Source organism: Amborella trichopoda, chromosome 13 (genome assembly GCF_054954075.1).
Source record: "Amborella trichopoda isolate Santa Cruz 75 chromosome 13, AtrichopodaSantaCruz75HAP2 v2.0, whole genome shotgun sequence".
Classification (NCBI taxonomy): Eukaryota; Viridiplantae; Streptophyta; class Magnoliopsida; order Amborellales; family Amborellaceae; genus Amborella; species Amborella trichopoda.
Window position 1 is genome coordinate 51,496,719 of NC_142348.1, and position 17,972 is coordinate 51,514,690.

General features: G+C 33.8%; 2 protein-coding genes across 2 annotated transcripts; both read right to left on the reverse strand.

The window, feature by feature from the left end:
- Nucleotides 1–286: 286 nt before the first annotated feature.
- Nucleotides 287–5,969, reverse strand: LOC18445879 (uncharacterized). Its single transcript, XM_006856005.4, has 4 exons — nucleotides 5,566–5,969; nucleotides 3,177–3,330; nucleotides 2,826–2,898; nucleotides 287–657 (listed from the first exon to the last, which is right to left on the reverse strand). The coding sequence occupies exons 1-4, from the start codon at nucleotides 5,617–5,619 to the stop codon at nucleotides 636–638; spliced, it is 303 nt and encodes a 100-aa protein (XP_006856067.2). The 5' UTR covers nucleotides 5,620–5,969; the 3' UTR covers nucleotides 287–635.
- Nucleotides 5,970–9,779: 3,810 nt separating this feature from the next.
- COP8 (Proteasome component (PCI) domain protein) lies at nucleotides 9,780–17,460 on the reverse strand. The gene is made up of 13 exons (XM_006856004.4): nucleotides 17,279–17,460; nucleotides 16,021–16,172; nucleotides 15,092–15,195; nucleotides 14,888–14,948; nucleotides 14,695–14,787; nucleotides 14,489–14,589; nucleotides 11,756–11,864; nucleotides 11,493–11,537; nucleotides 11,340–11,408; nucleotides 11,124–11,215; nucleotides 10,922–11,024; nucleotides 10,152–10,211; nucleotides 9,780–10,028 (listed from the first exon to the last, which is right to left on the reverse strand). The coding sequence occupies exons 1-13, from the start codon at nucleotides 17,406–17,408 to the stop codon at nucleotides 9,954–9,956; spliced, it is 1,194 nt and encodes a 397-aa protein (XP_006856066.1). The 5' UTR covers nucleotides 17,409–17,460; the 3' UTR covers nucleotides 9,780–9,953.
- Between the last annotated feature and the right edge of the window lie 512 nt (nucleotides 17,461–17,972).

Sequence of the window (17,972 nt, forward strand, 5' to 3'; positions counted from 1 at the left end):
TCAAAACACATTCTCTCTCTAAATGTCAGAATCTCACTTCAAAACACTCTCTCTCTCTCTCTCTCTCTCTCTCTCTCTCTCTCTCTCTCAAGCATAGAGAACTTAGTTGCTTCAAATTAAAATCAGCGGTTTATTAACAGGGGATTGTACGCTGCAAAACCGTTTACTTTGATATACAGGTCAAAATTACCCTTAACCATCGAGATAACATGTAATTTTTCGATACATAATTTAGGAAAAGATTTCTCGGACTTTTTGCAAACTTCAATGTAACTCACACCTCCAGTCACCTAATTTCACATTCGATAAATAAAAGTGATTGTAACCCACTTGTACGGAAAATATACAATATACAGTATTAATGCAACTTATGCTTTCAGGCTCAGAATTAGATAAGCCGAAATCCTAAATCTCACACAAATCATAGAGATGAGAGATAAATTTGAAAAGAACAATGAAAAAAGAGAAAACTCAAGCAAGTTATCTTTGCAATTGAAACCAAAATCATGTATACTTTCGGGATTAAGAGAATTAAAAAAATTAGCACAAACCACCAAATTGCACCAGATAGGATTTAAGTTTCAAAAAAATGATAGAATAAGACGTTCTCTCCACTCATGCCTTCAATCTCAAACTTATGTGCTTGAAAGTAGGTACCTGCAATCATCCAAAAGTTCATGGAAAATTACGAATAAAATGCTAAGAAAATCAAAAAAAAATTGGCGAGGAGATTTTTCAAAATGCACATAAGAGATCGACTAATCAATCACGAAATTATTTCTTATTCACATACTCTTTTGTTTGTTCGGTTTTTTCTAGAATTCATGAGACCATTTCCTGGAATGTGATACAGACACATACATGTGCATGCATTCATAATTACTTATTTACTTGTGTAAGTGGGGTCTACCAGAGGGAGGAGAGAGAAACATCAAAGCAATAAATGAGTGGCATATCAATCCAGGTGCCACGTGCAAAGCAAAAAAGAACTCTTGTTGTTTGTTATGATTACGATAAGGGTCCTGTTCTATAAATCATACAAATCTGAGTAAATGAGAAACATTAATCCCATGAATGTCAGACATATTAGACATTACCTTACATCCAACAACAAGATCCAGTCACAAATTCACAATATGACAAAATGTATATTCACTACAATTATGTTATTGCATGAATATTTTTAAAAAGCACAAGCAAAAAGTACATAAACATAGCCCCCAAAGATAAGCTAAAATCTTCAAATCCCTCTATGACATTGATAAGTATTCTAATCACTTGATACCATGGCAAAAGAAGAACCGCTTATGTGATAAAGAAGAAATGCTGATGTGATATCCAAATTATAGTTATGATCATAATGATACCAGCACAAGAAAGCATAGAAGTTTTGGATAAGTTAAGAATTGGAAAAGTACAATTCTAAAGGACAGCATGGTTTTCATGCCAGCAATACATTTTTTTTAGGTACAATTCTGCATTGTCAATCGGGCCTATACATCTCTCACTCCCTCAGTCTGGGTTTCTTAAAAAAAAATTGACTGAACATTAGAAAGGCATACACATAACCAGATTTCTTCACCAATGTCTCTCTCTTTGTGCATGTGAGAAACCATGTGGAGACACCCGAAAAAGTAACATGACCATAAAAAAGCAGCAGCTTATCTCCAATCCACTGCTTTGCACCAAGTGAATAGGTCTCTCCAAATTAATAGGAACCCAAGTCTAATTTTAGTTATAATGTGCTTCTAATATAAATAATTAGCAATTGGTGTGTTTCTATCATAGATGTCGGTACTTTCTGGAGAATATTCATGAAACAGTCTTACAGCAATTTCTTGTGTGCCTGGTATTGGGACGCTGACTCAGAGGCACATTAACAACTCAGAGCCATAATTCAAGACAAACATTCACACGAGCGACGACTGTTACAGGTTTTTTTTCTGTCAAGGACCAGCATGAGTCCTCATAAGCAACCAATGTATAAGTTTGGACCTCATCTATGGGAATGATTGACATTCTTCATGTTAGTTTACAACGAGTAATAATGCAATGGCATGCATGCAAATTTACAACTATGAACTGATTCAAAAAATTCTATATTTCATGAACAAATAAGTCTTTCATAATCCAAATTGTTGTTAATTCCCTTGAGAGATAAAATAACTTGTAAACTGCTGAACCGATGTGCCACTCAAGCAAAACTGTCTAACCAGCCTAGGACATCTCAAGGTCACTTCTAAACGGTGGGGAAATAACATTAAAGTCGAAACAATCAGCTTTCACATGAGACACTTAAAGATAAACAGTGAACCATTTAAGCAACAACAAGAGAAAACCCTCGGTTGTATTTCACAAAATCATGTTATAGGCATGACTTGCATCGCCAGATGTTAGCTCAATGGCTTGGCCTCTAAGACAGCTTAAGTCAAGTACAGCAAAGTAGATGGAATATCCTGCTACCCCACCTATAAAAGAACTCTCTATTCACAGTGTAGCATGCATGAAGCAAAAGTCATGAAAATCACTCAATATTTCAAATGACAAATTTCTATCTGTTTCCCCTTTTGATAGGTAAGCAGATCTCAAACTTCAAACTCACAACCACTATCTAGCAAACAAAAACTAATTAATCAAAGAACCCAAAGATTATAATGATAGATAGTGCAACAATTACATGAGATTCACGTCAGTTATATGTTCAAGATTCGAATCAACACCAAGAACAAGACATTATTGAGTCTCCAAAATCTTTCCTATTCATAAAGTCATAATAAAATTTAATCTATCTATCTAAGTAAAGTAGCAACAAAAATCAAATTTACCTGCTTAAAAGATATGATCCTACACGAACCGACCCATTGTAGCAAGACCACAGTAAGAAAAACAGCAGCAAGTCTAAAAAAGTTAAGAAATTCACAACACACAAAACAAGAAAAAGAGAAAAAACTATCAAAATCAAAATGAACAACAATCACACATAATGTAACTTGCAAAAAGTAAAGAACCAATCATAACACGTAACCAAACTGTGTGATCTAAAAAATGAACAACAATAAGGCATAATTTAACTTGTAAAAGCTTAAAAAACAACCAAAACTTGTGGCCAAATTGTATGATATTGACCGAATTTAACCTTATGCAAATCCATCAAACTCTAGAAGTTAAAAGGATACTAAAAAGGCAGCGCTCCCACCAATCAAGCATGTAGAGCCCAAAGGTGACATTATAGAGGTAAATCCACCTATTGACCCAGTTAATGATTCCACTTTTCTTTGCCGTCTTCTTGATCTTCGTAGAATTCACAGAAGATTGATCCATTGAGTTGATCTATAAAAACAAAACCCACAATGACGAACTTCTAATAAATATATATGGTAAATAAAGAGATCTAGTTTCCCGTTAGAGGTAGAATAACCTATTTCATGGTTCAGGGAAAAATTTATGGAAAATAAACCCATCTCAGCCTAAGGATACAACTAAAAGGCGACAACAACTTGAATGAAAAGTAATCTAGAAAATAAGAATCTAACACTTCAACTTAGAAAGAGAGAGAGAGCATGAAAATGTATCCATTTTGGTCTACGGATTTTATAGAAAAAAAACCCTTGATAAATAAGCTAGTGAGAGAGGATCTCACATTTCTAGTTATAGATAGATAGAGAGAGAGATCTATTTCATAATTCAGGGAAAATTCGATGAAGGATTCAAGTTTTTTTTTAAGCAATGAAAGATTCAATTGCTCTAATTCAAAGATTAAAGTAGAAAACCTGATGATAAATAAGTGATAAATAAAGCTCATGAGCAAAAAGGCAGGGTTTTAGATCAGAGAGAGAGATGCTTCATAATATAGGGAAAAAATTAAACTAGTAAAACGATAGTGAGAGAGAGCAAGAGACTAATGATTTAGGGCAAAATGCAAAACAGAAAAAAGATAGAGAGAGAGAGAGAGATACTTCATGGTTTAGGGTAAAAACCGTGCCAAAAGAAGATCAACAGATTGATGGATAATATATTTAACTCAGACAAAGATTGTGCAAATGAAACAGAGAAAAACTATTAAAAAAAAATCGAAATGCCAGAAAGGTAGAAGTAAGGAATATATAAATACAATCCAGGCTATGTAGAAAAGGAACACTGAAATGTCTCAGAGAGTAGGGTAAAACAAATTTACCTGAAAATGGATTTGTTGAAATGATAAAGGAGACGATTTCCAAATACCATAAAATGTGACCTCTCTGGCCTTTTAGGGTGCTGCGTTTGATAACTTTATCTGTAGTTTCTCCAGTAAAACCACAGTCATTGATTTTCCTAGAATAAGGGAGGAAAGTGAAATTTGGTAGCCTGAAAGCTAGGAAACCTATTTGATAAATTGTGGTGTTGTTATTTTCACCTATTTGGTATTGTGAAAGCTTGAAACTGTCTGTCTTGACCATTCATTATGTATTCCATTGATTTGAGGTGTAAAATGTATATTTTGAATATGATTTCTTAGTACAAACCATTTAATGCATATCTTACAAAATGTAATGGTTGAGATTGAAGTTTGTTCTTATATCATGCAATGCTCACTGAACATTTAGATGCTAAAAAACAAGCAGAGCATATCTACAACTAGAAACACAATTCTCACACCCAATTCAACTTACATCGTGTTCTCACTGTCTCTGAGATGAAATGAGAGTCGATGGACTCATAAGAGGTAGCAAAACTGCTGATGAGAGAGGCAGAGATCACACTAATAATCTCAGGAAGCTCAATAGAGAATTACATAAATGTTACATGCCAAAATTCAAAATTTAACAGAGAAGGAGTAGAAGCCCTTGTATACGATAGAAACAGAACTTAACTTTGAAATTAGCTAGAAATTGTACACAAATTACCTGACTGAATTACTCGAGAAAATTCCTTAATCCAACATAGATCATTGAGAATAAACACGACCAAAAACCAAGAATAAACTCAACCAAAACATAGACTATATCCAAAGAATGAAATTAACAGAATAATTTCTCCCAGAAAACCAAAAGAAAGCAGAACAAATTCCAATCCAACAAGTCATTTGAAGCACAGAGTCGAGCCATAGCAATTCTACATAATAATAGCAATAATTAGCAACAAAATTGTGGAACAAAATAATTGGCTAATCTCAACTTATCTCGGGCAGAAATTTCAGAAAAATGAGCATAAGAAAAAATGAGCACTAATGATGAATAATTCATGGATAAACTGAAAAAAAAAATTGATGGAAGAACCCTAAAATGTGAAAAATTACAGAAATAGCAAAGAAATCAAACAATAAACAGATGAATAACATATGAATAACATATGAATAAAACCCTAGAAATAGCAAAGAAATAAGTGGATAAAAAACAACAAGGATTTCTGCAGCACACACAATCTTAATTCAGTTACCAGAATTATGCAATAAAACACAAATAAACATCATCACAGTTCAGATCATCGAAGTCGCCAACTATTAGCAGATCATGAAAAACCAGAATCAGATAACACCAGAACATGATCAAATTCCACCTCAAAAATTTATTAGAAATAGAATCGCACCTCAAAAAAGGCAAATAATCCGCGAATGATCACAGCGCAGTATGAACATACCATTAATGGTAAAAATACCAAAAATGCAGAAAATTTGAAGAAAAAAATAAGAAACTAAATGAGTAGAATAAACCAACTTGACCCTGTTAAAATTGGGTATTGATATTCCGTGTAATCTCTTTAACAAGAAAACCTATTAGATTTGGGGATTCTCTATAGCAAAACCAACATTAACAGCAAAACCTTGTTAAAGTTCTAGAGAGAGAATGAAACCTCCAACCAAAATGTCGAGAGACAGACCAAAATAATCTCAAAGTTCTAGAGAGAGACTCAGACCCATCTGAAGATTCAATAAGGGCTGAGCTCTCAAATATTTTAGAGAGAGAAACAAAAGACCAAGACCAAGACAAGAGGCTGAGCTCTCAGAAATTATAGAGAGAGAAACAAAAGACCAAGACCAAAAGAGAGAATGATGGATCAGCGCACCTGGTATAGAAGAATCAGAGGGCTCGCTTTTGAGTTCCAATTTTCCCCAGAAATTTCACCTGAAAAAGGATAAATTTTAAAGCCCTGTATCTATGCTCTCGCGGGAACAGAAAGACCCAATTTCACTCCCTCAGGCAAGTCAGCAAGTGACATGCACGTTCGAAATTAAAATATGACCTGCACAGGGTGCTCCTGCAGGAGCATACGATACACTTGTTTCCTGCTTGCTATCATTTTATCCTACTCTCAAACATGAAAGGAAATAATACAATTTTGAGACTTTAAACATTGAAATGTAAGTAATAAAATTATTTATTTGTGATGTAAGAAGGTCATAATCATCATATTCACTATTGGATGTGGTTGGGGAAACTTTGGTGCCGTTAGAAACGAATAAGAGTTAGTCAGGAAGTAATCTCTTGATAGAGCAGAAGGGCATATCATTATTAACCGTTTTAAAATAGTTAGAAAAAAGCTCCGATGGTATGTGTCTCGACACAAAGTACATAATAGAATTTTTCAAACATTGTAATAGTTTTATATCATATTAAAAGTTGAGAATAATTGTAACCTCTATATACTCAAACTGAATAGTTGCTCACTTTCGGTATTTCAGTGGTTTTATATATTTTGGTATTTCAATAGCTCTTCAGGATTACTTCAATTCGGCCTTCCCCATACCTATAAGTTGATTCAAAATACCAAAGTTGAGAACCGACGGATTTGAGTTAGGAATTGTTTTGCTAAGTACCCAGGTCTCACCCAAACCCTCTTTTCTGATATCTTTTTGCACTTGCAGTGGTAGCAATAACAATTGACTGGGCTTTTTACTGTTGCTTGAAATACTGATTCAAGTACAGTAAGCGCATATTCAAAAAAAAAATCAATGAAAAAATTAGACAAAATAGTTATGATGATGATGAGTTATGCATAATTTTGGAATTTTTTAATCAAGTTTTACATGAATGATTTTTGTTATTGTATAACATCTAAAAATGAATGTACATCCCAATTTTTATATAATAAAATTTGTAAATAAAAAATTGAAATGCAAAAATAAAATTCGAATCAGCCCGGATGCAATCTGAACGGTTGAAAAGGCAGCAGTGCACAACATCCACATGATGCACGCCAAACTTTTTTCACAAATGTATATGATGTCTTCTTTAGATTTAGCTGTTGTTCCTCTCTTCAGATTTGCAAAGGTAGAATAACATGCATGTGGGAAAAAATGACTACATGCAGTAAAAAGCGCCACATGTAGGACAATATTGTATTAAAATAGGAATTCAGCATGGGCTTGAGTGATTTTTTTTTTTTTTTGTAATTTAAGCTCTACTCATTTTTTTCAATAGATTAGGGAGTTACATTTAAGAGTGTTAATTGGGGGTTGTCAACTGTAGGAATAGATTCCACAATGTGGTATCTGAGTGTGGGTTTGAGTGATTAGCAACTGACTGAACAACACATCTTAAGTTCCTAACCATTAAACTGCCAAGAAAAAAAAAGTTGTACTAAAATTAGTGTTCAAAACAATGGATGGGGTCGACTAGTCGGTCCTAGCCTAATCCGATTAGTCCGACCAATTCCGACTAGATTGGCCGATTAGTGCCCCGATGTTTTTTGAAAAATACAATTTTGTTAAAAAAATCCCAAAAAAGTGTAAAAACTGTTTAAAATTTTTATGTATTGTTTCTTTATATTGTCACATAAAAAAATTTAAAAAATAAATATTATAAGCATAATTGGGTTTCGGAGAAAATGAATAGGCACATGAAGCAATACTTTTTCAGTGATTAATATATAATAAATATATATAAATATTATATATTAAATATAATGTATAACCAATATATAGTATATAATATAAATTACATTGATAAAATAAATACATAATATATAATATAATATGATATAATATTATTATAATTCAACTCAAGGCCATGTTTGTTTTTTGTGTATTTTTTAATTCAATTAAAAATGTAGGTAAAATATAAAATTGTTCGTCTATTTATGACAATTTTGATAGATTTCCATCTCACTATTTGTGTCTATGTGTATGCCTATGTGCCCCTCGAGGCATTGGTGGTGTAGGCATTAGATTGAAGATCAAATCAGATGAACAACGAATAAATTGTAAATCCGGATCTACAGGCTTGGCACCCTATCGGGTCTGACCAACACTTGTGCGTTTGAGCCTACTCACCCAAAGCGGCAAACCCTGTAATTAGCAAATAAAACATTGTGTAATAATATATAAAGTTTTCAGTAGAAAAATAGAAAAATGAAAATTGTTTCATGTGGGCTGGACAGCATTTCTACAATATGCGATATAGACGATATAGACGTATAAAGCATCCATCTTAAAAATAGATGCAAATAGGTAGTCCATCTAAAAACAAGTGTAACTAACTGTCCAAATATTTTTTTAATATAATTATGATTTCTATTTTTCAAGTTATTATTTTTTTCATATTCATGATCTCCATATTAAAAATTATATAATTTACAAAAATAAGATCAAATTATATTTTAAAATGGTGCAATTTGTATACAGATGCATCCATAAGTGTAGAGGTAAAGTGCACCTTCAAATTTTATCATGGCATATAATTTTCATGTAAAATGTTCTTAAGATTATCTCTAAATCTATTTTTATATCTAATTATAAAATTTTAAATTTCAAAAATGATTAAAATGAAATAGATCCATAAACATATGAAAACCTGAAAAATGGACTGTTTAAATAATATATTGTAAAATACATTATTTCTGAAACTTATAAATCTTTTTATTTTTCATGTTCATACATCTCGATGTCGAGATGACCAATCAAAGGGTTTTTCAACATTAAAACTACTTTTTCCGATAGATTTTTTAGGGACATCCGTAATTCTAAATTATAAGGTAGCATCCTTATATAAACTTTTTCATTTTAAAAATATATTAATTGCCAAGCCCTTCTATAATATGCAGGCTAACCGTATAAAAACCATGTCCATAGAAAAAAAAAAAAAATATATATATATATATATATATATATATATATATAAACAACTTTGCTGTGACATTGCACTTATCTGCCCATTTTTAAAACAAATCACCGATTAGTGCACAAATCGACTAATTAATCTGATTAGTGTACTGAAAAAAAAAATCCTACATACATGACCGTTAGAATCGGGCCAAATCAAGAACGGACCGTTAGAATCGGGCCAAATCAAGAACGGCCAGTGATTGACCAATCCCGAGTATGAGCTCTAGACAAAAGCATTTGCATATGCAAAGAAAAAAATTTGTATGTAAAAAGTATTGTATTCTCTTTTCTCCATGTTTATCGCCGCTGCAGAAACGGCGTCAGCAGTGCTTTTTAAACACGTTAACACGGAGAAAAAAAAAGTTTTTCAAAAAACTTTCCTATAAAGTATATGCATACGTAAATATTTATATTTACTTACCATATTTACATATGTAAATATTTCCACACCAAACAAACGTGCCCTTAGATAGAGAGAACCCTTTCCAACTCTCTTTTTCCCCTCTATCCTTTTCCACTCTCTTTTTACCCTCTATCCTACCCAAAAACGTTCATGTAATGCTCTTTTCACCTTAGAGAGAGAGAGAGAGAAAACAAAGGCAGATCTTTTAGAGAGAGATCCCTTTCCGTTCTCTTTTTCCCCTCCATCAGCAGTACCCTTTCACCTTAGAGAGAAACAGATAACTCGACCCCACGGGAATTAGAAATCAGAATGTAATGTAACTCAAAAAAGGAACCAATCCCCGTTTTCCCAAACAGCAAGCAAATGCTCATTAGATACAACCACTTTCTACAAAAGAAAACCCCATGCCAATATGTACCACCTCCAAAAACCATAATCTCACTGTTCCATAAATCCTACTGAGAAATTAGCTCAGACAGCAACGGCGACACCCTTCTTTGACATACTATCCAGGATATCATTGAGAGCTTGACAGAGGCCCACTATCTGTAAATTTAAATACACGGCAATTAGAAACCCATTTCAATAAATTTTTTAATAATGATTATTCAGTAAATGTTAATTGGTTTAATTAATTATGAGTTATATGTGTGAATCTGAAAAGAGCACCTGTTGATCCCACCGCTGAAGCTCTTCCGTGTCATCCTCAAAGTGTATGACTGCTTCGACCTGCAAAAAAAATAAAATGGAATTTATTTTTTGGTTCTCAATTTATACTGTTCTTATTGAGGCAATCATCTGCAGTTTATCACATTAGGCATTATTGTGGGGTGGGAAGGACATCTAATGCCGAACTAACAGTGAGAAATATTAGTCATAAGAATCTCATTTGTCATTAAAAAGCAGGCTCTTGAACTTTTGTTTTTACAATAGAAGAGGCCATAATACTATTGATTTGGAAGTTTATGATTCAACAACCAGTGAAACATCTAAATAAGTGGCGAGTCCAATTCTATAATCTTTCTTACGCCAAAATCACATCCCACAGGTTTAGAAAGTATTGTCCTTTTGTCAAATGACAAAAAAAGGGTACTTCATCAGGTTAGAAATTAGAATCCCCTCAGAAGATGCGTAGCTGTTATCAATTCTAAGTGACTCATGTACCTCAAAAGGGGGAAAAAAAAAAAGGCTAGCTTCTTATAAGACCAGATGGAAGAACAGTCAAATTTTCATTTATAATTTCAATGCGATTTTTTATAAGTTACTTTCAAAGTCAATCCATTTTCTCCATCATAGAAGCTAGAAAAAGCATTATTTTGCCTGAAAATAAAACTCAGGCCTAGTCTGAAATAAACATGGATGTAAACAAATCAAAAAATTCCATATTTCCCCAACTTGAAAAACAAACTCATATAAGTAATACATCATAACAGTCATACCTGATCAATGGATCCCCTCATTCTATCTTCATAGATCATCCGTGAAGCTATCTTCTCAGCCTTTTGTGGGGGAATACCAAGCAGGGTGCCTAATTCCTCAAAACTGCAAGAATGCATATAAAGAACATAAAGATTGTTGAAAATATATCACTACCAAAGCAGACCCCTTGTAGTTCTAAGATATTCAAGTCATGATACAAACCTAATATTTGTATATAGTTTGCTTGCACTTAGAAGATTGTGCTCAATCATTGCACGATCCAGAACAGTAAAATTGTCAGGTAAAAGAGCTTTCTGTTGAAACAAAAAATTGAAATAAATATTCAAAAAACACAACTGATATGATCTTTCCAATGAAATAAAAACACAAAAAGAAACAGATGATTTAAAACAAAAAGAGGACTGTATCATGTCTAACCTGGTGTGGTTTGAGTTCTTCAGCAAATGCATCGATTTCTGGCTTTCTCAAAATTCTCTCAAGGTAGACCTATCAAATACCATTAAAGTCAATAGGTAACAAATACAAATACAATCAAATTAAAATAACCACCACTAAAGATCATCACTCTACCTTCTGTAATATTGGATAAATCTTCAACTTTGAACACCGCTCATCCTGAACATCGAACTCAAAGATATGGCAGAGAAATAAGAAAAAATGTTTCTTACATGCCATATTGCGCTCACAAAGATAGCTAAGCCAGAAAGTAAAATAGTTTTACTATGAAGCAAGAAAGACAGCCCAAAGTAGAAAGCTAGGTTTTGAGCATTTAGACCAAAGGTCAAAGGGCAACATTTGCATGGTTATATCCAACTCTAAAGGAACAAACGTACCTTGTATAGAGTTGCCAGAACACGAGATCGTTGTGGACCAGCACCAGCCAGGATTGTACATGTCACGGCCGCACTCAGAGCTTGCTCAAGGGCTTCCTCATCAATAACCCTGAAGAATGATAATCAAATGAGTTGAATACACGAAGCATACATTTAATGGACCTGCACATATGGTTTCATGGAAAAAGAGGTAAACAGAGCAATTCAGAACCAACCAACAGTTTATGTATGGGTAAGTTAATCGCATAAATTATTTTGGAAAATAAAAGGCTTGTTTGGATGCACCAGATATCACTAAGATTTAACCATTCACTAATCTAGAATAGCCAAAAACTGTTTGGTGATGCACATATGACAATGTCAGGCACAGAGACACAAGCCCTTTACCATATAACTCTACACAAGTAAGATATTGATTTTATCTTTAAAATAAATAAGACAGCTTTAATTTATGGGCACTTTCAACAGAGGAATCTCTCTCTTTCTTAATCTTCTCTATCAATCTCTAGCCTCAGACCCTCTCCTATTTCCTCACCTTAACATCCCAATCCCAGGCAAAAAAAAAATCCACTTCTCTTTTCTGGCAAATCTGACGGCCCCAAAGCTTTCTCACTCATCACAACTCTCTCCAAAACACCCTTCATCCATTTTGCCTACTCTCACTCTGCAACTCTCCCTCAAGCTTTCCAGAAACAGCTCCACAATAACATAGAATCTAGCCAAACCTGCACAAATTCAAAGCAGGTATCTCTCTAAAGAAAACCAAAATCATTCATAGGTTTGGCCACCGTAGGCCATTGAAATCAACCATGGAGCTTATCAATAACCCTGGTTTAGACTCAAGCTTGCAGAGAGAAGCTCGTATGCCTCGAAAATATGAAGGTAAAGCTGGTTGAGGAGTCCATGGTAACTTGAAGAAAGAAGCAGGAAGAATTGGTACCATTCTCAATATGCTCCATCAACTCTCAACTTCTGGAATAGGTAAAGATCCATACCTATTTTTCTCAACTAGAACCCACATAACCCTCGTCAAAAACCCCAATTTCTTTATCATCCACAACCCCACATTCCCCCTCATCAAAAAAACCACCCTCTCCTTCAGAACCACACACTCTCCCTTATCAGAAACCCCACTTCTTCTGATCTAAAACCCCACTTTCTCTTCCCACATTGTCGCGCATCAAATCCCCAAATCCCCAGTTTCTTCAAATAACACTCCCCCCCGCCTCTTCTCTTCTTTTCTCTCAAACCTTCTTATTCCTCAGAAGGGCATCAACATTCTGCATCTCCCGATATTCATCAGACATGGGGGACTGAAAAGACAATCCCTCATCGTCTTCCCCGTAATCTTCATTACTGTTCCATCTTCATCATCTCCACTGGAGCTTTAAGTACCAAACATCTCTTCATCAGCATCTCCACTGGAGCTTTAAGCATCAAACATCTTTCATCAGCATCTCCACTGGAGCTTTAAGTACCAAACGTCTCACAATCCTTTGCATCCATGTCCTCAATTGTAACCACTTTGGTGTTGGACTCGAATCTCATTGGGTGTGAATAAATTTTAGTTGGCTCTTATATGTCTCTAAAATTAAGCATTAATCATGGACCGGACAGAATGGAATTATGGTCAACTGCGGTTTTTCTCTCTCTGAAATTTGAAGAGAAACCACGACCTGAATTTGTTGGTGGTGTTGAACAAATGTTTGGTTCCTAAGCAAACATTCTCCCTAAAACAATGCTCTAGAATCAGTTAAAAAGGAAGAAAGAAACTGCACAAGAGAAAGAATTGGTACCAATTTGGTATCAAGGTGACCTAATCAAACAATATAAAATGTCATATGCAGATATAATTGGGTATGTGAATACCTACCAAACAACTAACTAAGTATAATTATGCAGAATGTACTAATATTAGATTAAACAATATATTGGTGATAGAATTAATTCTCATCAAAATAGGCCCTAAAGGATGAACGACCTCGTTCCAAAACAAAAACATGTTTTAACGATTATGGCAGCACCCACCCTTGTATCCTCAGAATCCCATAATCCCAACTGGCCCAGCCTCATATGCCCTTCCCCAATTTTAGAGGAACACATCACATTCAGTAAGATCCCTCCAAAATCCTTGTGCCTAACCAACACCAGAGAAAGAAAAACATTAAAGCTCTCAAATGCCTTAAGCTTCTTAGTGATACATTTGGGAATCATCCGCCCTTACATATATTAGAGACCGACTTCCCACTGAACTGGTCCCTTCAAGAAACGTAACCAACACCAGGAAAGAAAGAACTTTCCTAACCAACCTGCGAACAGGTCACAATGAACCCATAAAATGTTCTCTGTCTAGAGTCTCTGGAGTCTAGACTACAACTAACTCCCTTACAGCCCCACAAATTTCTTCCAAACAAGACCACATACAACCATTCCCAAGCTTCAGTCATAAATCTCTGTACTATTACCATTAATGAACTTACAACAAATGGATCAATCCGTCAGGCCAAGAAAAGCATCAATATTTCCAGCATGTACGACCAACAAATAGATTTTTCATGCTCAAGCCGTAAGACAAATCAGAAAGCACAACACACAAGATGTAACTTCATTGATCACTCACTGAGTTCAAGTGCAATACATCTCAAATAACTTCATTCAGGAATCTCGTGCACATGTAATATGAAAAAACTTAAAATAAAGTTCAGAAATTTCCAAGCATAGAAAAAGACATACTCATCACCAATTTCATGCTTCTCAATTTGGGAAATGTCATAGTAACGAAGTGCAGCTTCCAGAAACTTCCGCTTTAAATCCAAGATCCTAGCATAGCACACCTATCAATAAAAAAAAGGCAAGCGTAACTAAGAATGCAACATGCAGTCTCCACAATGTTTGCAAATTAAAAAAGAACTATAGTATTAAAAAGACAGAAGCCGCACCTTGTATTGTAAATTCAATACTTCTTGCTCACTATTGCTCACTAAGAAAGAAGCTTTGTTAATGAAAGATTCTGCGTTTACAGCATCATCATCCTGCCACGGCATAAAACAGAACAGTTGACATGTGCATGAATATATAGTGCATTACCCACGGACACATAACTGGGGATGAAAAGCTACTGCAACACGGTACCTCGAGATAAAGACGAGCAATTTGGACGCATTTTGACAGCTTGTATGTATCGTCAAGCATCCTAAAGGAGAAATGATGTATCAGGTGAACTTACATATTTGTATATAACTATAGAGAGATAGGAATTAATTATCCTTAGACATATGGCTAATACACTTAGCTCAAGCATCAAAGTGCCACAACTGATATAATTGAGTACTGAACCTGATTCCAGAGTCCAAGTCAATGCCACTGAGCATTTGAGCTGCTTTTGACCACTGCTCTTCAGATTCATACAACTCAGCAAGCTTTTCTCTGATGATCAACACCTGAAAACCTTCCCAGTAAGATGGGAAAAAGGACCACATTAAAAACATTATTCTAGAAAGAACATCAGAAGCGAATAACTCAGATGAGATCTCCTTGGCACCAAAAGGCAGTGCCAAACAACAATGAAGTCGCAATATTCCTGTGTTGATCATTAAATTTAGTTACAATTCAACAATTGTCAAAATATCTGATGCTATAGGTTAGAGTAAAAACAGCACTGGAGATCTCCACTGACAAAATGGGAAATCAGATGAAATCAAACATTCAAAATGGCATTCTTTTTCTTTGATAAATGTTGACAAATTAGTATTAACTGGTAGATTTACGTGCATTACACGAAAAAGAGTAATGCGTAACCACAAAAAAAAAAAAGGATTAATCTTGATATCAAAGAGAAAAATAATAAAAGCATACATGAAATAAATTACAAAGAAATATAAATAGTTGTATAATACATAGATAATAGGGAATATAGCACAGAGCACGTGATTAATCTTACCTTACAATTTTTTCTTTTTGAAAGTGTTAACGATCTTACCTTACAATGTTATTACGATAAGCATGACAATAATATAATATTATTCATTAACATGATACCTTGTAATATTATTATGATAAACATGACCATAATATTAGCCATTATTCTATTACTATTAACGAACAATGAAATGAATAACGTCATAATATTATATAATTTGAATATGTTGCCGATCGTATAATAATATTTAACATCAATGACAATATTAAAGTTACTCATTTAAGAACGAACATAAATTATGGCACGAGCACATTGACAATAAACATTAAAAATAATAAGATCAAACCTGTTCTTCAAACGAGACAACCCGAGGTTGAATCTGAGTAAGGGCATAGTGAGCTATCTCCTTCTGAGTCTCTGGCTCTAACCTCCCTAAGTCTTGGGCAAAAGCTTGTAGCAGCTGCCTTGAGACCACCAATGGAACATCATCCGAAACCACTGGTGACAAAAAATAAGAACATTAAAAACTTACATGACTGAGCTTTAGGCAATTGAACAAACCCAAGTAAGACATGAATCCCTAAAATAAAAACATTATTTGGGAGAGCTCAAAATAGTAGGATAAAAATTGTCAATAGAAACTTGTGCTGCAGGACACCTTATAAGAGGTAGACTAAACAGACTAAATCCTAAATAGAAACTTGTCATGAATAATCATGGAATTCTATAAGTAAATTTTTCTTTTAACTATTTTTTTATTTAGAGATGGCGAATAAATTATAAAAAATCATGGAATTCTATAAGTAAATTTTTCTTTTAACTATAAGTAAATTTTTCTTTTAACTATTTTTTTATTTAGAGAAGGAGAATAAATTATAGAGAAAAATTGCCCAATCATCAGATATTTAAAACACTGGGCAATAAAAAATGTATACTATATGATACACGGATATTAGATATTCAAATGCTATTTGGTTTCAAAAACTAACAAAATAATACGTTGATTGCAGAAACTAACAAAAAAACGACGGAATATAATTAGACATTAATGAGCAATTAATAACCAGCATAAAATGAATAACACATCAAGTCAACGATTTTCTCCAAAAAATACAATAATACATTAATAATATGAGTACAAATCCACTAGAAACCTACCAACCAGTGAAAAATACAATTACATCAATAATTTCAGAGATCATGTTCGCACAGTAAAACCTAGTTTATTTTATATTCAGTAAACTTTAAAAAAAAAAAAAAAAAACACCTTTTACATTGAATGGAGTTCAATACAGTGTAAAATTTAATTATGAAGAGTTAAAAAGTCGACTAACATTTAGTTCATGGACAAATACTGTGATCAACAAAGTTGACTAACATTTAGTTCATGGACAAGTACCGTGATCAACAAGCAAACTAATTTTAAAACCCTAGACACACTTTGTTCCCAAATCACTGAATGAAATCAGCGCACAACAACCCGTAGCATAAATAGGGAAAGTGAATTAAACAAATAATAATAAGCATACACTAAAAAAAATAGCAAAATTCAAAGAAACACTGAATATCTGATACTTGAGAAAGCAGTTAGAGATGGGAATTACTGTGATCAATGAACCCCTTGGCTTGAGAGACATTGTTCGATGAGAGGACCGATGATAATATGAGCTTGTATTGCTCGATCTTCTGTCTCTGATCCGATATACAAGCTGCATTGGCTAGGGCACTCTCCATTTTCGATAGATTCAAGCTCTGGAAAACCCTAGCTCTTAGTTTTTAGGATTCTGATTCCTTGTTCTGAGGAACCCTGACCTCTTCAGATATTAGGGTTTTGAATCCTTCGCACCAAAATATTGCAGAAATTCTCCAACCCGGTTTAAAAAAAGGTTGCGGTTTCCATAAGGTTGCAACCTTAAACAATCCAATTAAGGCGCACCACCCAATTTTATTATATCATGTAATTTTGGTGTAAAAAATTTTTAAAAATTTGTTAAGGTTATCTAAAAATATATTTTCATATCTAATTATAAAATTTTAAACTTCAAAAATAATTAAAATAATCGATAAAAATGTGAACATATTGAAAATGGAAGATCTAAATAATATGTTACAAGATGCACTATGATGCACTATTTTTTTTACCCAAAATCTTTTTTTTTACACATTCATACATCTCGATATCGAGAACATCGATTAATCGATTAAAGGGTCTTTCGATATTAAAACAACATTTTTCAATGGATTTTTGAGGTGCATCTATACTTCTACATTTTAAAGTTGCAACCTTATATAAACTTC

What these genes read in the sequence shown, in the direction of transcription:
- COP8 (XM_006856004.4), bottom strand. Translation starts at nt 17,408, where the DNA reads ATGGAGAGTGCCCTAGCCAATGCAGCTTGTATATCGGATCAGAGACAG. An exon ending in TATTGAATTTACAATACAAG is followed by an intron (nt 14,590 to 14,694) that starts GTGCGGCTTCTG and finishes TTTTATTGATAG; the next exon opens with GTGTGCTATGCTAGGATCTT. An exon ending in AAGCATGAAATTGGTGATGA is followed by an intron (nt 11,865 to 14,488) that starts GTATGTCTTTTT and finishes ATCATTCTTCAG; the next exon opens with GGTTATTGATGAGGAAGCCC.
- LOC18445879 (XM_006856005.4), bottom strand. Translation starts at nt 5,619, where the DNA reads ATGGTATGTTCATACTGCGCTGTGATCATTCGCGGATTATTTGCCTTT. An exon ending in GATTATTTGCCTTTTTTGAG is followed by an intron (nt 3,331 to 5,565) that starts GTGCGATTCTAT and finishes TTGTTTTTATAG; the next exon opens with ATCAACTCAATGGATCAATC. An exon ending in GGATCATATCTTTTAAGCAG is followed by an intron (nt 658 to 2,825) that starts GTAAATTTGATT and finishes GGATGATTGCAG; the next exon opens with GTACCTACTTTCAAGCACAT.